Raw genomic sequence first — 21,179 nt, 5'->3', positions numbered from 1 at the left:
AGAAGTTGCTGTGTCCACTTAAACATACTGAAGGCGGATACAACTCAGTTGACAGCTCAGCATACTGGGCTAGGAGACCAAGACAGTTATAAGCTGTCATCAAATATTGTCCCATTTCTCATTTGCCGACCGCTCAAAAGAATCTTCAGTGCTCAACTTAGAGTCAGTGCTGCATATTTCACTCCCCTCTCTACTGATTGCTTCTCTCTGTGTTGCTACCGCTCATCATCTTGCTGCTGCTGGTCACAGGTTTGGTGGAAAATGTGGGGTAATGACAGAGAAAAATAAAAACAAAGAAATAAATAAGGAGATGGTGACAGATGAAGTGAAGGATTTAAAAGGACATGGATGTAGGGAGATGATCTCTGCAATTTGCCTGGAAGGTTTTAGTTTTATTTTTCATGGAGTTTTGTTTCTCAAAGTAAATGATTTCAAATAAAGTGAGACTTAAAAGTGAACAGAAATATCAGGATAGATTCACATAATTTCCAAGTGATAGGTCAGACATGTTTCTCACTTTGTTAATTTCATTCACACAAGGGTATATTGAGCTTACTGTGCAACTTTATTGGAAAGCAAATGGAAATTACAAAAGGAAACTATCAAAAATAATTATCCAAATATTCTACAGACACATAAATGATTAAAAGAAATTGAGATAAGGATTGACCCTCATAGGAATTATACAACAATCTCTCGGGTGATGACAACGAATAGCAAAATAGGAAATTTCTGGGAAATTGATTGGGGGAGGGGGTAATGTTATTTAGAAGAGATCAAAAACAGTTATCACGATGTTTAAAAAGGAAAGACAATTGATAAATTAATCAAACAAAGATTCTAAAGTTCTGGACGGATTACATCTATATAGAATTAAAGGTTTGGGAAGGGAAACAAAGACAATAGTGTCACAGGGCCACTAATTTGCTATATAAATTTAGAAAAGGGAACTAGTCCAGACAACGGTCAATAACTAAACTTAACCTTGGTGAGAAGGTTATCATATCTTTACTCAAAGGTGGGATAGGGGAGGATACAAAAATGGAGATAGTATCATGTTTTTAGATAGCGAGTCAGTTAATGCAGTAAGAAGGGATGATATCTTGGCAGGATCATCAAATTAAGCTTTGTTAGTATAAGTTCGAAATAAAAACTGTGCAGTCACATGGTGATGAGTGCATTATAAATTCGCAGTCAGTAAGCAATTGAGGAGCAGATATTATTTCGCGGTTTGGATCAGAGATTGGCTAGCTGAAAGAAGACAGAGGGTGGTGGTTGATGGGAAATGTTCATCCTGGAGTTCAGTTACTAGTGGTGTACTGCAAGGATCTGTTTTGGGGCACTGTAATTTGTCATTTTATAAACGACCTGGGTGCGGGCATAGAAGATGGGTTAGTAAATTTGGGGATGACACTAAGGGTACAGTTGTAGATAGTGCCGAAAGGTGTTGTAGGTTACAGAGGGACATGGATAAGCTACAGAGCTGGGCTAAGAGGTGGCAAATGGAGTTTAATACTGAAAAGTGTGAGATGATTGACTGTGGAAGGAGAAACAGGAATGCAGAGTATTGGCTAATGGTAAGATTCTTGGTTGTGTAGATGAGCAGAGAGATCTTGGTGTCCATGTACATAGATTCCTCAAAGTTGCCACACAGGTTGATAGGGCTGTTAAGAAGGTTAGCTTTTATTGGTAGAGAGATTGAGCTTGGAACCACGAGGTCATGCTGCAGCTGTTCAAAACTCTGGTGCGGCCGCACTTGGAGTATTGCGTTCAGTTCTGGTCACCGCATTATAGGAAGGATGTGGAAGCTTTGGAAAGGGTTCAGAGGATATGTATGGAGGGAATTTCTTGCAAGGAAAGTTGAGGGACGTGAGGCTGTTTTCGTTACAGAGAAGAAGGTTGAGAGGTGACTTAATTGAGATATATAAGGTAATCAGTGGGTTAGATTGGGTGGGATGATCATAGTACAAAATGTATCAATGAACTTGTTGAAATGTATTCTGGAAAGCTTTCTTTGTCAACATATAGATGGTCCTACAAGTGACCTAATGCTGGACCTAATTCTGGGAAATAAGCCAGACAAATATTCAAGGTGACAGTGTGGGAGTGTTTTAATGATCATGACCACAACACTGAACATTTTAAGTTTATTATGGAAAAGGAGAGAGATCGTCTGTAAAAAAGGGTTTGGACTAAGGTAAAGCAGATTTTATTAAAATAGAACTATGGAATCATACAACACAGAAGCATACCTTTGATCCAACCTGTCCATGCTGTCCAGGTTTCCCAAACTAAACAAGCGCCATTTGCCTATATTTGGCCCATATTCCTCTACACCCTTCCAAATCATGTACCTGTCCAAATGTCTTTTAAATATTGTAGCTGCCATTTCATTATCATACCAACCCAATCTACAAATTTGCCGGTTTGTGAATAATGATGCAGAACTATGTATTATCAACAAGTATTATTTGCGAGCTAAGCACAGATGAGTTATTTCACAAGGAACACTTACATCTAAAATGAGGCATCCATCTCTTCTGTAGAAGTGTGGTGCTGGAAAAGCACAGCTAGTCAAGCAGCATCTAAGGAACAGGAGAGTCGATGTTTCGGGCATAAGCTCTTCGTCAAGAATGTGGGGTGGGGTGGGACAGGGGCGCTGAGAGATAAATGGAAGGGGGTCGGACTCGGGGGAAGGTAGCTGGGACTGTGATAGGTAGATGAAGGTGGGGGGATGATGGTGATAGGTTGGAGAGGAGGGTGGAGTGGATAGGAGGGAAGGAAGATGGACAGGTAGGACAGTTCAAGAGGGCGGTGCCAAGTTGGAAGGTTGGATCTGGAATAAGGTGGGGGGAGGGGAAATCAGAAATCGACATTGATCCCATTTGATTGGAGGGTCCGAAGGCAGAAATGAGGTGTTCTTCCTCCAGGCATTGGGTGGCTAGAATTTGGCGTTGGAGTAAGTCCAGGATTTGTTTGTCCTTGGCGGAGTGGAAGGGGAGTTGAAGAGTTCGGCCACAGGGCAGTGGGGTTGATTAGTACATGTGTCCTTGCTTCTGTATGCCTTCTAATTCAAATCTGAGAGTCGGAAAACTAATTCGGTGCAAGCTTCATTCCCAATTTTTTGAACATACATCAAAATCACAGCATCATTATTGCTTAAATATTAGTCTTTGTCAAGCTGTTTCACATTTTCGCAAAGCAAACAATAAAAATTTGCTGTACTACTGAAGTGGAGCATTACAGTCACAAGCCAGCGCTACTCGTGGTTTAAAACAATAATTCCCTCACCATTAATGCCCATAGGAATCCACTGAACTCCAATCACCAGAAACATCAAGACCAGTGTGAAATTTAACATTTGTTTTACTTTTACAAATTATGATTTTATTGCACGAAGCTAAAATGGTAATGGAATTCCTTTAATCCTATTTTTCTTCTAGAATGGGGAATATACATGGAACTGCCTCTTTTAAACCAACATGTTAAATATCGACAGACAGTGCTCGAATACACAAAGTATCTGACAACAATTTTAACTCAATTCTACTCCACTGAAAACTTCTCATCCTCATTACTTGGTTCAAGCAAAGTTAATGAAATCAAACTCCCTCTTCATAGTTAAGGTAACTTCCAGTGTCTGAGTGTCTGAGTTGAAACGCGCTTTTCCATTCTTACTATCGACTGGATGAGGCAGGTGCAATCCCAGTTTACTGCAAAACAATAGAGATAACTACAGTAAGATGGCAGACTGAGGACAGCTGTTTTATAAATCTATGAATGACTACTAATTTGAGATTATTGCCATCAGAGATGTCCCCCCTTTTCATTCTCTGGCAATGGATCTACCTTCCCTCACCTTGCTCTCTGTGATCAGAGACCTCTACTCCCATTTTTTGTGATCAGAAACCACCACCCCTCCTGCTCCATGCCTGCTGTCAAGTACAGGAGCAGGGATGTCTTGCTGCAACTGCATAGGGCCTTAGTGAATATGATGTGCAGATATGGAGGGAGGTTCACCAGATTCCTGGGATGGCAGGACTGACGTATGAATAGAGACTGATTCAATTAATACTGTATTCACCAGAGTTTAGGAAAATGAAGGGGACATCTCAAGAAAACATATAAAATTCTTAACAACTCGACAGGTTAAACAAAAACAGAAAATGTTCGAGAAACTCAGCAGGTGTATTAGCATCTATGGACAAAAGACATAATAAGATGATAAGTTATAGGTGCAGAATTAGGCCATTCAGGCCATTGAGTCTACTCCACCATTCGATCATGGCGGATATGTTTCTCAAACTCATTCTCCTGCCTTCTCCCTGTAACCCTTATTTGTCTGACTGAGGAAGAACAAATCCATCTCTGTCTTAAATATATTCAATGACTTGACCTCCACATGAGTTTCCACATATGAACCAGCCTCCAGCTGAAAAATTCCTCCTCATCTCAGTTTTAAAGAGTTGCCCCTTCAGTTGGAGGTTGTGCCTTCAGATTCGAGTGGAAACATCTTCTCAACGTGCACCTAATCCAGGCCTCTCAGTATTCTGTAAGCTTCAATGAGATTCCCCTTCATCCTTCTAAACTCCATTGGGTACAAAGCCCTCAACTACTGCTCATATGACGAGCCCTTACAGGATCATTCTTGTTAACCTTCTCTGTACCCCAAACTGCACACAATATTCCAAATGCATTCTGACTAGAACCTTATACAGCCTCTGTACTACATCTCTACTCTTGTAATAAATACAAACATTGCATTTGCCTTCCCAACTTCTTCATGCCACTCAATATCGAAAACTCCGAAGAAGATGGAATAATGAAGGGTGGAAAAGGCTAAGGACATGGTGCTCCTTGCTATCTAAAGTAAAGGACCTCAGTAGGATGTTCCTTTAGCCACCTTCTGGCTGGCCAGCTGGTCAGTGGATGGTAGGGGATTAATACTCGCAGAAGGGGGCTTTAGCCAGGAGAAGAAAGAAACTGGAGAGCTAAAGACTTTCAAGACAGTTATTACAAAAATGAGATTTAGCAAAAATGAGAAGGGATACAACAGAGGATTTAAAAGGATGGTTGACACTAAAAAAGATGAAGGCCCAGCAAAACTTATGCTATCAGTCTTGAATATAGATAGAAAGGAAAATGCATTTATACAATGCCTTCCACACCACTAAAACACTCAAAGCACTTTACAAACTATAAAGTACTTCAGGGTTGGTGGAATACACCTTCATCATTTGGGAATGCAATAGGCAATTTGTCTGCAGCAAATTCGTACAACCCTACTGTGATGCTTCAATCACAAGAAATCACCCAAATTCTCAACATTGCACTTTAGGAAGACCAGCTGCTTTACACTGGTAAGTTAATTTCCAATCAAACATTTGCAACAAACTGAGAACTGAGTATCTGAATGTGTTAAATTGACAAAGGGCTGGGTGGAATCGAGAGTGTGTAGCTGGAAAAGCACAGCAGGCAAGGCAGCATCCGAGGAGCTGGAGAATCGACATTTCGGGCATTAGCCCTTCATCAGGAACGAGACTTGTAGGCCGGGGGCAGAGAGATAAATGGGAGGGGGGTGGGGTTGGGGGGAAGGAGCTGGGAAAGCGATAGGTGGATGAAGGTGAGGGAGAAGGTGATAGGTCAAAGGGGGTAGTGATAGACAGATCGGGAGGGTGGCACCGAGTTGGAGGCTTGGGACTGGGATAATGTGGAGGGGAGGGGAAATGAGGAAGCTGTTGAAATCCACATTTATCCCTTGTGGTTGCAGTGTGCCAAAGTGAAATATGATGCGTTCTTCCTCCAGGCGCCGGGTGGTAACGGTTTGACAGAGGAGGAAGCCCAGGGCCTGCATGTCCTTGATGGAATGGGAGGGGGAGTTGAAGTGTTCAGCCACAGGGCGGTGGGGTTGGTGGGAGCGGGTGTCCCAGAGATGTTCTCTGAAATGATCCACAAGAAGGCGTCCTGTCTCCTTGATGTAGAGGAGACCACACAGAGTGCAACAGTTGCAGTAAATGACATAGGTAGAGGTAAATTTCTAACGGATGTGGAAGGATCCCTTAGGACCTTGGACAGAGGTGAGGGGAGTGATGTGGACACAGGTTTTGCACTTCCTGCGATGCAGGGAAAGGTGCCAGGAGTGGGGTGTGGACCTGACATGGGAGTCGTGGAGGAAATGGTCTTTTCGGAACGTGGATAGAGGTGGGGAGGGAAATATATCCCTAGTGGTGGGATCCGTTTGGAGGTGGCAGAAGTGGCAGCGGATGATGCGTTTTATGCAGAGGTTGGTGGGGTAAAAGGTGAGGACCCGGGTGGTTCTGCCCTTGTTGTGTTGGGAGGAGTGGGGTTCAAGGGCCGTGGTGCGTGAAGTGGAGGAGATGCGCTGGAGGGCATTGTCAACCACGTCGGAAGGGAAGTTGCAATTGTGGAAGAAGGCGGCCATCTGGGACTTTCTGAGGTGGAATTGGTCATCCTGGGAACAGATGCGGCGGAGGAAAAGGAATTTGAAATAAGGGTTGGTGTTTTTACAGGAGGTAGCATGGGAGGAGATGTCGTCTAGGTAGCTGTGGGAGTTGGTGTGCTTGGAGTATATGTCTGCAGTTTTTCAATCACCAGAGACTGCGATGGAGACATCCAAGAAGTGGCAGAAGGTTTCTGAGATGGTCCAGGTGAATTTGAGGTTGGGGTGGAAGGTGTTGGTAAAGTTGATGAACTGTTCAACCTCCTCATGGGAGCATGAGGCGGCACCGATGTAGTCATTGATGTCGCAGAGGAACAGGTTGTTGTGGGGGTGGGAGGTCGGTGCCGGTGTAACTGCAGAAGATGGACTGTTCCACATGTCCAACAAACAGGCAGGCATAGCTGGGTCCTATGTGGGTGCCCATGGCTACCCCTTTGGTTTAGAGGAAGTGGGAGGATTGGAAGGAGAAGTTGTTAAGGGTGAGGACCAGTTCAGCCAGGCAGATGAGTGTGTTGGTGGAAGGGTACTTGTTGGAACTGCATGAAAGGAAGAAACAGAGGACTTAGAGACCTTCGTTGTGGCGGATCGATGTGTACAGGGACTGGCTGTCCATGGTGAAGATGAGGCGTTGGGTGCTGGGGAAATGAAAATCTTGAAGGAGGGTAAAGGGTGGGGTGTTCCTGGACTAAGGGGGAACAGGACAGTGTCGAGTTAGGAAGAGTGGGACAGGCACAGGCTGAGAGAATGGGTTGGCCGGGGCAGTCTGGTTTCTGAATCTTAGGAAGGAGGTGGAATCGGGCAGTGCGGGGTTCACGGACAATGAGGTTGGAGGCTAGTGGAGACTATACCTCCTCCCACCCTACCTCCTGTAAAAATGCCATCCCTTATTCCCAATTTCTCCACCTCTGTTGCATTTGGTCCCAGGATGACCAATTCCACCTCAGAAAGTCCTGGATGGGCTCCTTCTTCCACAATTGCAACTTCCCTTCTCACATGGTTGACAGTGCCTTCCAGCGCATCCCCTCAACTTTGTGCATCATTGCCGTTGATCTCCACTTCCCACACCTCCAAACGGACCCCACCACCAGAGATATATTTCACTCCCCACCCCTTTCAGCATTCTGAAAAGACCATTCCCTCTGTGACTCCCTCGTCAGGTCCACATCCCCCACCAGCCCACACACCACTCCTGGCACCTTTCCCTGTCACCACAGGAAGTGCAAAACCTGCACCCACACCACTCCCCTCACCACCTTCCAAGGCCCCAAGGGATCCTTCCACATCAGTCAGAAATCTATCTGTACCTCTACCAATGTCATCTACTGCATCCATTGCATCCGGTGTGGTCTCCTCTACATTGGGGAGACAGGATGCTTTCTTGCGGATCGTGTCAGAGAACATCTCTGGGACACCCGCACCCACCAACCCCACCATCTTGTGGCTGAACACTTCAACTCTTCCTCCCGCTCCGTCAAGGACATGCAGGCCCTGAGTCTCCTCCACTGCCAAACCATTACCACCTGACGCATGGAGGAGGAACGTCTCATATTCCGCCTTGGGACTTTGCAACCACACGAGTTAAGTGTGGATTTCAACAGCTTCCTCATTTCCCCTCCCTCCACATTATCCCAGTCCCAAGCCTCCAATTTGGCACCATCCTCCGGACCCATCCATTACTCTTCCCTCTGACCTATCATCTTGTCCTTCACCTTCATCCACCTATCATTTTCCTAGCTACTTTCCTCCCAACAACACTTCTCTCCCATTTATCTCTCAGCCCCGACCATAAGTCTCATTCCTGATGAAGGATTTATGCCCGAAACGTTGATTCTCCTGTTCCTCGGATGCTGCCTGACCTGCTGTGCTTTTCATGCGCTTCACTCTCGACTTTGAGCTCCAGCATCTGCAGTCCTCACTTTCTCCAAGAGACTAGGTGGAACTTAGTAAGATTTGGGGTTTAGTTACCAGTGCAAGTTGAAAATGCAGGACTTGCCTTGTATCTCTTCACCCACAGCCTCAGGTGGACTTCCTGATGTTTCACAGGAAGACCTTACTTCAGCAAAGTCTTTCACTTACTAGTCTGGTGATCGAAGAGCAAGAAACCGTTCTTTAATGTCCAGAGTGACATCTGTTGGTTTGCAATCTGGCAGCTTGATTTTGATCTGAAAAACAGTTTTGAAAACAGCAATCAAAAGTTGTCTACAGTAGATTCAATGATTCAAAAAACTGAAATAATTTCAGTATTTTTGTTTCTATTTGCTTCTTTTATTCATCACAACCGTTCTCAAGACTCTTCACATCCAGCTCAGTAGTAATCTATATTCCACTATCACCGGTGCTAATGTCTCTTTCTTTGGCTCAAATGTAGGTGTAAAGGAAAATTTCCATTCTGACTTTGATAAGGTCCTTGCTCATCAAAAGAAAGAGAAGATCATCTTTATGGGGACTTTAATCCCAGAGTTGGCCATAACTCTGATGTCTGGGTAGGAATCATTGAGTAAAATAGTGCAGGAGGAGCCAATACTGCTGACAAAATATGCCTGGTGTGACATCATTATAACAAACATTCTTCTCTATCAGGAGGAGAAATACAAAATTACATGGAGATGTTTCACATCAAAGCACTGGCACTGCCTGCATCACGTGTCCTTCTACGATCCAAAACTCCAAGTGATGTTTGTATCACTGATTCATGAAAGGAACTGATGCCTGCTGCATAAATTGTCAAATCAGAGATGAGCATTCACCCAGCACCAAGACAGAAACAGTCCAGTGGAAGCAGATCAATGTCTCAGACCTAAAGCTGCCAGGACACGAATAGGAATTCCAAGTGCAATGCATATCCAAACCAGAAAGTCTTCAAACATTCAACTTAATTCCAGAATTCCAGAATAGTCTGAACAAATAAGGTTAGCTGTACTAGACCTTAGTGCCCAGATCTTTGGGATTGAGCATCATCGTTATCAGCATTAACTAGACGAAAACAGCGCTGAAATGTGTGCCCTCCTCAAACAAAGATGAGCAGCCCTCATTGACACATCAATCCAAGAACAAAGGTCTTGAAGGCAGCATTGCAACAGCACGAGACTGATATTCAAATATAGATCTAGAAAATAAAGCACGTGATAGGAAGAGAAATCCCGAAAGATCCAAATTATACTGATCAAAAGATGTGAAGCTTTTCTGAAGAAGTCTCCATTCACAGGTGATTCCCTAGTGCCTACAGGCAAACCGCTATTGATGGCAGAACTGCAACGATCAAACAAATGAAAAACAAGTCTGCGATCCTGGTAAGTGTCAGCTGAAGTCTGCAACGTTGGTGGACTTTTACTCACGTCAAGACTCTGCACACCCATCCTGCAGATTTGAGAGGTGGAGGGGCTCTCCCAACCCTGTCATCAGGAATATGACAATCTTCAAGAAGGGAGGTACATCACACTGTGGAAATTAACAATGTACTTCCCTCCTTTCCATAGCAGGGAAAATTCTGAAATCACATTCGCCTGAATTGCCTATTTCCTATGACTGAGGAAATTCTGTCACAGATACTGTGTAGCTTTAGACCTGCCAGAGGAACCTCTGATACTGTTGTTGTTGCCAGACAGATCCAAGAAAAAGGTGGAGAAGAGCACTAGGAACTCTTCAAAGCATTCATCAACTGAACAAAAGCTGGTTCACTTGGTGCTGGTGAGGGTCTGTGAATTGTGCTCCAGGAATTTGGATATTCAAGAAACCTTATCACAATCCTGCAAAGACTTCATAATGAGGTGACTGCAACTGTCTTGAATGGGAGATCTGAAGCAGATATCCACAAAATTGGGACCAGAGTTTAACAAGCTTGAGTGATAAATACTTTCTCATTTTAAATTCAAACTAAATAAGTTTATAAATCCTTGGCATTAAACAAATCCTAAAAAGGCAAAGTACTGCAGATGCTTTGGAGACAGGACATAATTATTCTTTCAGGGGCTTCTTTTTTTTTAATAACTCATTTATTAGGTGACATAATCACTTAGTAACAATACTTTCCATATTTGACTTGACAAAAGAAGTATTTTGCCTCACACAGCAGCAGAGTGAGAATAATCCATAATTAATTTTGTAAAGGGGAGACAGTGACGTAGTGGTAACATCACTGGACTAGTAATCCAAAATCCCAGACTAACGTTCTGGGGACATTTGTTTGAATCCCATCATGGAATAATAATCTGGAACAAAAAGCTAGCCTAAGGTGACCATTAGAGGGATATGTGTCAAATGCAGATAAATTTAACTTGGGAAACATGGCCAGCATAGATAAGTTGTTGCAAAGGGTCTGTTTCCTCGCTTTTTGACTCTAGGTAACTACTGTTGTTTGTCATAAAAACTTACCTGGTTCTCTAACGTTCTTGAGGGAAGGAAGTCTGCCATCCTTATCTGGTCTCATCTACACGTGGTTCCAGACTAACATTAATGTAGTTGACTCTTAACTACCCTGGGCAATAAATACTGGCCCAGCCAACAACATCCTACAAATTAATTTTTAATAAATTCTCACTCCTTGATTAAAAGTAAAGCTACTTAAGATGAGGAAAATGCTAATTTCTTATGCACAAAAAACCATCATCTGTTCACAAAACATGTTTTCTTTCAAAATAACTGAGACTGACTTCTACTGGCAGTCCCTAAGTTGTGAACAGGATCTGTCCTGAAATCCATTTGCAAATCAATTTGTGCGAAAGTTGGAGCACAATGCAGGAGTATTGGAAAGCCGCAATTCGTTAAGTATGGAAAATGTTTCTATGCCAAATATTTAAAGTTACACCCTCGTGTGGGACAGTGTTTATAAAGGAGAAAGTGAGAACTGCAGATGCTGGAGATCAGAGACGAAAAATATGGTGCTGGAAAAGCACAGCAGGTCAGGCAGCAACTGAGGAGCAGGAAAGTCGACGTTTCAGGCATAAGCCTTTCATCAGCGTTCATAAATCAAATGTTTGTAAGTTGGCACCTTCTGGACACACATGAAGCTATTACCTGAAACTCACCTTTCACTTTTAATTGAGGCATAACTTGTGGTTTCCATTGCATATACACAAAGCTGAAAGATTTTAATCAGGTAGTTGGTGTTCTTTTTCTAGCATTTCAAAAGGCAAACATTGGTTAACATCTAAGTTATAATCTGGATGTGGAATTATATCCCCTTAATTAGAAAAACGGACACTCACATACAACACAAAAATACAGCAGCCTCTTCAGTGTAGGTGCTTCAAAACTAAAGGCCAAAAGGTGAAAAATATCCCAGTTGGCCAAGAGTCACAAAACAAAGTATAGAATGTGATGACTTTGCATGGGTCCACCAGCTTTCCTGTTAACAAAGGCAAAGTACAGACAGTTATAGACTGATTTTAAAAAATCAAACCAATTTGAAATCAAGAAGTGGCCACAGTTCAGCTTTTCAGAGATTATGAGGCAGTCAGAATTACCAATATTTGGAAATTCTATCGGCTTCCCAAAAAACATCTACTGAGAGGATGGAGACTTACAGTCTCTGGGAACTAACTACTTAGGCCTGCAAAACAGAAAGTTAAGTCTCGAAAGTCCATGTAGATTTTTCCCATCAGGTTTTCCAGTAAATTAAAAGCCATAAAACCATTTTCTATCTCCTTGAAAGCTTTCTCCAAAGTCATTTGACTTTTGTGTACCCAGCAGATACTGCATTAAACAGTTGACCACATTTCTTCATAAAACCCTGTTTCATCAAGTGCATGTACAAATGATTCAGTCCTACAGTTTTCACATAGTTTTTACATATAAACGTATATTCCCAAAACTCACCACCATGTCTTCACAGCAGGCTGTGGAGCTATCCTTTCTGCTCAAGCCGAAAAACACATCCTCTGTACCAACTCGTTGTTTGAACAAAATCTCATATCTAAAGACAGTAGGAGCCAGTAACTCATATAAACACTGTTGTACATGAAAACAAAGTGCAGGATGCAAGAAAACTGAAATTATAAATCATTCTTCCAATAAATGTGACTGACCAAATGAAGTGAAGCATAATAATCAAAGACAAAAGACCACAATCTCAACATATAAAGAGGAAGGTTAATAAAACAAGTACTCTCATGGTAACAGATAAGTGGAATATCTGCCAAAAGCAACTAAATTAATGATGGCATTGAATGACAGACACAAATTGAATTCAGAGTATAGCATAGGGGAGGTGTTATTGACACACTGTTGCCACTTGGTGAGGACTGGAACTGAATATTGCAGATTCTTAAGTCAACAGAATCTTCGAGAAAAAATGGCCGAAGGGGAGGTTTAGTATTGCTGACTGAAAGTCAAATTACTGGTATCATAGAATCCCATAGTGTGAAATCAGGCCATTTGGCCTATCGAGTCCACACTAACCCTCTGGAGAGCAGCTCACCCAGACTCACCGTCCTACCCTATCCCTGTAACCCTGCATTTCTCCTGGCTAACCCATCTAGCCAAGACATCATTGGATTCAATGGGCAATTTAGTGTGGCCAATCCACCTGACCTCCACATCTTTGGACAGTGGGAGGAACCTGGAGCATCCGGAGGAAACCCACGTAGATACAGGGAAAATGTGCAAACTCCACATAGTCACCCAAGGGCGGACTCGAACCCAGGTCCCACGCACTGTGAGGTAGCTACGCTAACCACTGAACTATGATGCTATACTTAAATGATAAATGAGGATATAATAAGAGATAAGCAGATGGTGGATACTTTAACGAGTAATCAAGAACTAGAAGAAGACTTAAGATGGTAACAGGAGTTGGAGACCCACTGACATAAACTGTAAAATGGCAAGTTGCATAGGTATAGGAGCTAGACAATTATGTAATGGTTTTAAGGGTGTTTTCTACCTTTATATAGGCAACCAAGCAAATACCTGTATAATAGAAAATTTCTGTGTGCTACACGCCAGAGCTAGCTCAGGGCCAGGCCACATTAGATTTTATAGAAAGCAGAGAGTGGGGATAAAACAGTCTTTCACAGTATGGCAGCTGACGACAACTGGTGTTCCGCAAGGCGCAGTGTTCGGTTCAAAACCTTTCAATTTATACAATAACGATCTCAATAAAGGAACTGAGGGCATTCCGGCTACGTTTGCAGACAACACAAAGATAGATAGAAAGACAGGTAGCACTGAGGAGATGGGGAGGCTGCAGAAGGATTTGGACAAGTTAGGAGAGTTGACAAAGAAATGGCAGATGGAGTACAATGTGGGAAAGTGTGAGGTCATGCACGTTGATAGGAAGAATAGAGGCATGGACTATTTTCTAAACGGGGAGAAAATTCAGAAGTTTTAAGTGCGAAGAGACTTGGGAGTTCTAGTCCAGGATTCTCTCAAAGTAAACTTGCAGGCTTAGTCAGTTAGGAAGGCAAACACAATGATGGCATTTATTTTAAAAGGGCTTGAATATAAAGGCAGGAATATACTTCTGAGGCTATATAAGGCTCTGGTCAGACTACATTTGGAGTATTGTGCACAGTTTTGGGTCCCATATCTCAGGAAGGATGTACTGACCCTGAAGGGTGTTCAGAGCAAGTTCACGAGAATGGTGCCAGGAATGAAAAGCTTAACATATGAGGAACGTTTGAGGACTCTGGGCTTATACTCGATGGAGTTTAGAAGGATGGGGGGGGGATCTCCTTGAAACATACAGAATACTGAATGTCCTGGACAGAGTAGATATTGGGAAGATATCTACCTTTTACCTTAGAGTAAAAGGTAGACCTTTCAGAATGGAGATAATGAGAAACTTCTACAGCCAGAGAGTGGCGAATCTAAGGAATTCATTGCCATAGAGGAGGCAAGATCATTGAGTATATTTAAGACTGAAATAGATAGGTTCTTGAGTATCAAGGGGGTTCAAGGGTTACAGGGAAAAAGCAGAAGAATGGGGTTGAGAAACTTATCAGCCATGATTGAATGGCGGAGCAGACTTGATGGGCTGAATAGCCTTATGATTTTAAGGTCTAAATGCATAAGATCTCAATAAAATCCCAACTGGATCTCCAAAATGACTAGGTTGCTTGACTGACTATTACCCAGGACAATGTAATTCATGGTAGGCAAAAGTGAGGACTGCAGATGCTGGAGATTAGAGTCGAGAGTATGGTGTTGGAAAAGCACAGCAAGTCAGGAAGCATCTGAGGAGCAGGAGAATCGACGTTTTGGGCAAAAGCCCTTCTTCAGGAATGAGGCTGGGAGCCTCGGGGGTGGAGAGAGAAATGGGAGGGGGGTGGTGCTGGGAGGAAGATAGCTGGGAGTGCAAAAGGTGGATAGAGGTGGGTGTAATGGTGATAAGTCAGAGAGGAGGGTGGTGCGGATAGGTGGGAAGGAAAATGCACAGGTGGGACAGGTCATGATGATGATGGTGCTGAGCTGGAAGGCTGGAACTGGGATAAGGTGGGGAGAGGGGAAATGAGGAAACTGGTGAAATCCACATTGATGACATGGGGTTGGAGGGATCCGAGGCAGAAGATGAGGCGTTCTTCTTCCAGGTGTCGGAAACAGGACACCTACTCACAGAGTGCTTCAGAGAACATCTCTGGGACACCAGCACCAACTAATCTCACTGCCCCGTGGCCAAAAACTTCAACTTCCTCTCCCACTCTGCCGAGGAGATGCAGGTCCTCCTCCATCGCCATTCCCTTATCACCCAACGCTTGCAGGAAGAACACCTCATCTTCTGCCTCGGGACCCTCCAACCCCACGGCATCGATGTGTAATTCACGATAGGCTTTGTCAGTAGCAGCAAAAGAACTTTATTTATTGTAAACAATTAATCTGTAAACAATTAAACTAAACTCTCCCCCTTCAAAACTTCAAATGCTCTCATACTCAATGGGCAGCATGGTGCCTCAGTGAATTTGTTGGGCTGAATGGCCTGCTTCCACACTGTAGGGATTCTATTAATTCATACATGGTTAAAACAGACAAAAGACAGACATTTTAACAGAGATATGACAGATTGCAAAGGACTACAGGCAGAGTAAATAAAATACTGAGGATTAAAAGATCAGACCCTAAGTTGTAAAGTTATTTTTCTCATAGTTCTTTTGACTTTTACAGTGATGACACATTGTTGTCTGTAAGGTGATGATCATATTATAATCCTTTGCTTTATGCTTCCTTGGGTTTTCTGTTTTTCTTTTCACTAGGAGCAAGAGAGGCAGGGAATGGATGCTTTCAGTGTGCAGGCTTTTTCCTGACATTCATAACTTTTTAACATTCTGCAGCACAACTGAGCTGTTGTCAGGCGGAATTCCCCTTAACTGGAAAGATTCTGTATGCTGCCCAGTCTGGAATTCTCCCTCTTACTGCTTCCCTAAATCAATGTTGCATCACATAGCTCAACAATGTGGAGCACCTGGTTTCTTTAAGTTGCAAAGCAGTCTAACTTTCATGCCCATTTATATTCTCTCAAAAAATAACATGTGTGGTATATTAGAACAATAAATTGGACTGGTTATGAGGGATGGAAGGAATGGGATAGGGTTGGCATGGGAGTGAGATGGAATTAGTTAAAGATAGCAAACTAGTGGGGATAATGATTATTTGAAAAATATTATTTGTGCTAAAACTTCACTATATTGGAATGAAAAGGTTTTCAAAAAGCTGTCAGGTGAATTAAAAGCATACATTAGCATTGATTGCCGAGTTGAAGATGATAAGTGGATACCTTCCAGAGCTACTATATGGTATAATTACAATTATACATACCTAGACTGAAGAACAGTTATGATATTTGAAACTTTCACCTTTAATAAGGTACTTGTGGGAGAAAGGAAACCATTTTGATTGTGGAAGCCATGTTCCCTGACTAGAGGAGACATGTTAGCTAAATTGCTGACAGCTATTCACAGGAATTGACTGTGAGCACCATTTCCCTGACCGGAGGAAATACGTTAGTTAAATGGCCCGCTAATTGGATTCCTTTACTGACCATGCTGTTATACCTTCCCACCCACTGATAAGTCCCTCTGAGGGGTCTCTCTCTTCATGAGAGCTCCAGCTAAACAGTACCCCTGCAGACAAGATATCACCAAACAATTTAATATTGATAGTCACTGACCATTTACCACTATGAACAGGACGCTACTTGATCAGTTTCAATTGTTCAACTAATCCATGTTCTTAGACGAGTAACATTGTCAGCCTCCTGTTACCATTGTTCTATTAATCAATGTTGTTAGACCAGTAGTATTGTTAGCCTTTTATTATTGTTAAACTATCGATTGTAGTTAGACCTGTATTGTTCTATAATCAAGAATCAGCCATTTGTAACCTTTCATAAACTGTATACACCTGTAATTGAGCAGAGAGGTTATGACTCGTCAATACTGAGCGGCCATTCTGAGCTGAGCAGTCATTGACCTCTTAGATATCGTGAAATAAACAAACGTGTCAATTTCACAAGGTCTGTGTACGAGATTTATTGGAAATAGAACATTTCTCTCATAGTCTTTGTCATGAAACATGACTAGAGGTTAAGAAGCTTTATCTTCAATGATAGATTTAGACATTACAACCAGAGGATTTTAGGAAATCAGAGTGTTTATACTTCAAATAGCATTAAGCCCATCACACATAATCTTGACTTTTCAGCTCAGGAGATAAAATCCACAATTAGTCTTGATGTCCTATTAGGGTGCTGTGACTACCCATTCGAAGACACTCAGCACTGATCGAGCAACCTAGTATTCAGGAGGAGGAAGCTTGCTGAGAATGTCCTCAAGGCTAGACTCTTGAGAAAATTTGTATTTCAAATCGATTTTTATATATGGACAGCTTTATGTGGATTTTCCTAAACTGAGGAGTTTTGACTTTGTTGAAGCCTCGTTTTGTAGGTCATGCCTAATTTAGAAGATTAAGTGAAGATTACTTCAAAGTTTTCAAGTTATTAAATAGAATTAGCAGGACAGATAGAGATAAATTATTTTTGCTCGTTGAGGAGTGTAGGACAAAGAACAAAGAACAATACAGCTCAGGAGCAGACCCTTTGGCCTCCCAGCCTGTGCCAACAGTTTCCCCTTCTAAACCAAAACTGTCTTCACTTGCAGGATCCGTATCCCTCTATTCCCTTCCTATTCATGTATTTGTCCAGGTGTTTCTTAAATACTGCTTTTTTGTCTGCTTCCACCATCTCCTCTGGCACTGTGTTCCAGGCACTCACCACTCTTTGTGTGAAAAACCTGCCTTGCCCATCTCTTTCAAACCTCCAACCCCACACCTTGAATCCTTGTCTCCTAGTAATTGATCCCTCCACCCTGGGAAAAAGCTTCATACTCTATCTATGCCATTCGCAACCTTATAAACTTATATCAGGTCGTCCCTCAACTTCCTGCATTCCAGTGAAAACAAACCCAGTCTATCCCACTTTTCTTCATAGATAAATAAATGAGATGACATAGCTTACAAATTAGAGCCAAACACTTTTGGGAATTAAATTTGAAAACATTCAAATATGTGCAGAGTGAGAGAAGTTTGGAACTAACTGCTGTAATTAGCTGATGATACTGATAATGTTAAACATCACAGGATCATACAATTTTATTGGACAGAAGGAGGTCATCCCACCCATCACATCTGTAGCACCTCCTGAAAGAGCTACCCAGCTACTTCCACTCTCCAGCCCCATCTCTGTAGCTTCTAACTTCATCCCTTTCAAATATATATCTAGCTCTCTTTTGAAATCTCCTATGGATTCTGCCTCCACCACTCCCAGGCAATGCATTCCAAATTCGAATAACTCTCAAGAAGTTTCTCCCTAGCATTCCTAGGTCTCTTGCTGACAATCTTGAAATTGTGACCCCCTAGTTACTGACATATAACTACTGGAAATAGAATATCCTTCTTTACCCCGTCAAAATTGTTCATAATTTTGAATATTGCAATAAGGTCACCTCTTAACCTTCTCTACTCCTAGGAGAACAAGCCCAATCCCTCGAATCTTTTCTAAATCCAAAACTGATAGACGTTGGCAAGCTAAAAATGTTGAAAATATTGGGTTAACAAGGATACATGGTATCTGGTTACAGATGAGTCATGATTGGTTCAAGGAGCTCAATGGTGTTTTCACATACCTATGTTGGGCACTGTGATAAAATGGATAATATATAAGGCCTATAGGAACAGTTGCTACGTAATACAAGATTTTAATCTGGCTGAAATGAGCTTTTTGTCTTATAATCACCAGGTATAATATATTTATAGGCCAGAACTGTGAATATGAACTTCTATGGACACTCAGAGATTACTTTAAGGAAAAGAGTAGTGCTGTTGAACAGAGAGATCTCTGCATGATTAAAGGCTGATAAATTCCCAAGGTCTGATAACCTACATCCAAAAGCACTTCAACAAGTGGCCCTAGAAACAGTAGATGCATTGATGGTCACCTTTCAAGATTTGATAGACTCTGGAAAATTCCTACAAACTGAAAGGTAACTAATGTAACTCCACTACTTAAAAAGGAAGGTAGGGAGAAAACAGGGAATTATAAACCAGTGAATCTGACATTGCTAATAGGAAAGATACTAGAATTCATTATCAATAATTTTATCAGAGTGAACTTAGAAATCACCGTCACAGGGGGAAAGAGGCTTCAGCATACCTTGTCCATGCCACCCAGTATTCACAATTAATGTTGTGCCATGTGCGTACGCTTGGTCCATATGCCTCTATACCTATCCCATCCATGTACTTGTCTAAATCTTTCTTAAAAGACAACATCTTACTTGCCTTCAACACTGCAGCTCTTGTAGTACTTGCCACCGTCAGTGTGAAAAAAAATTGCCCCTCCGGACCCTTTTGTATCTCTTCCTTCTCACGTACCTCTAGTTTAGACTCCCCTACCATGGGAAAAGTTGTTGGAAATCTACCTTTTCTATGCCTTGCATTACTTTAGAGACTTCTATAAGGTCAGCCCTCAGACTCCTCAGCTCCAGGGAAAAAATCTCAGTCTATCCAGCCTCTCCTTATAACTCAAACCTTCCAGTCCAGGTAGCACCCTATTAAATCTTGTCTGCACTGTTTCTAGTTTAATAATATCCTTTCTGTAGTAAGGTGACCAGAACTGCATGCAGTGCTCCACATGTGGACTTACTTGTACAGCTGCAACAAGACATCCCAACTCCTATACTCAGTGTTCTGTTCAACTCAGTGTTCTTTCAGCAAGCATGCTGAAAGCCTTCCTCACCACTCTGTCTAAATGTGACTCCACTTTCAAGGATCTATGAAACTGTAACCCTTGATTTTTTTGTTCCACAACACTCAACTGGGCTCTGTCATTAACTGTGTACGTCGTGGGCGGCACGGTGGCACAGTGGTTAGCACTGCTGCCTCACAGCGTCAGAGACCCGGGTTCAATTCCCGCCTCAGGCGACTGACTGTGTGGAGTTTGCACGTTCTCCCCGTGTCTGTGTGGGTTTCCTCCGGGTGCTCCGGATTCCTCCCACAGTCACAAAGATGTGCAGGGTCAGGTGAATTGGCCATGCTAAATTGCCCGTAGTTTAGGTAAGGGGTAAATTTAGGGGTATGGGTGGGTTTCGCTTCGGCGGGTCGGTGTGGACTTGTTGGGCCGAAGGGCCTGTTTCCACACTGTAATCTAATCTAATCTGATGTACCAAAATACAACAACTTGCATTTATCTAAATTAAACTCCATCTGCCGTTTCTCGGCCGAATGGTCCAGTTGATCATGATCTCGCTGTAATCCCTGATAAACTATCCACTGTACCACTACAATACTGGTGTCATCCATAAAATTGCTAACCAGTCCTCCTGAATTCTCATCCAAATCATTTGTATAAATGATGAATAACAGTGCACGGGAGCACTGATCCCTGGCCATCTTAGCGAGAGGATTCAAGTAGAGGAACAAGGATTTTTTAGATTAGATTAGATTACTTACAGTGTGGAAACAGGCCCTTCAGCCCAACAAGTCCACACCGCCCCGCCGAAGCGCAACCCACCCATACCCCTACATTTACCCCTTACCTAACACTACGGGCAATTTAGTATGGCCAATTCACCTGACCTGCACATCTTTGGATTGTGGGAGGAAACCGGAGCACCCGGAGGAAACCCACGCAGACACGGGGAGAACGTGCAAACTCCACACAGTCAGTCGCCTGAGGCGGGAATTGAACCCGGGTCTCTGGCGCTGTGAGGCAGCAGTGCTAACCACTGTGCCACCGTGCCGCCCACAGATGTTTTACTGCAATTACGTAGAGTATTGGTGAGGCCCCATCTGGAATATTGTGTGCAGTTTTGGTCTCCTTATCTGAGAAAGGATACTCTGGCTATAAGACCAAGTACAGCAAAGGTTTACCAAATTGACTTCTGGGATGGCAGGACTGATGGATAAGGAGAGATTTAGTAGGTTAGGATTGTATTTAGAAGACTGAGGGGAATCTCATAGAAACATACAAAATTTGGACAGGATTAGACAGATTAGAAAAAGGAAAATTATTCCCAATGTTTGGGAGGTCCTGAACCAGAGGTCATTGTTTAAGGATAAGTGGTAAATCTTTTAGGAGTGAAATGAGAAGTTTCTTCACTCAGAGAGTAGTGAGCCTGTGGAATTCACTACTACATAAAGTGGCTGAGACCAAAACATTGTGTTTTCAAGAAGGTATGGTTCTTGTGGCTAAAGGGATGGAGGGGAGGGCAGGATTAGAATATTGAGCTCCTTG

General features: G+C 42.6%; 1 protein-coding gene across 1 annotated transcript in view; it reads right to left on the bottom strand.

Moving 5' to 3' along the window:
- Positions 1-3,348: 3,348 nt before the first annotated feature.
- Positions 3,349-21,179, bottom strand: part of dnaaf6 (dynein axonemal assembly factor 6) — a 63,651-nt gene continuing 45,820 nt past the window's right edge. The window contains exons 5-7 of the mRNA XM_043704279.2: positions 12,275-12,371; positions 8,537-8,622; positions 3,349-3,713 (exon numbers count right to left, since the gene is read on the bottom strand). Of these exons, the coding sequence (XP_043560214.1) occupies positions 3,584-3,713; positions 8,537-8,622; positions 12,275-12,371 (313 nt within the window). The 3' untranslated portion in view covers positions 3,349-3,583. The remainder of the gene's footprint in view (positions 3,714-8,536; positions 8,623-12,274; positions 12,372-21,179) is intronic.

This window comes from Chiloscyllium plagiosum, unplaced genomic scaffold, assembly GCF_037043375.1.
Source record: "Chiloscyllium plagiosum isolate Xiang-an unplaced genomic scaffold, Cpla_swu_hap1 HiC_scaffold_11, whole genome shotgun sequence".
In the NCBI taxonomy this organism is placed as follows: domain Eukaryota; kingdom Metazoa; phylum Chordata; class Chondrichthyes; order Orectolobiformes; family Hemiscylliidae; genus Chiloscyllium; species Chiloscyllium plagiosum.
The sequence above is the reverse complement of the archived record's forward strand: the minus strand, read 5'-3'. Positions and strand labels throughout refer to the sequence as shown.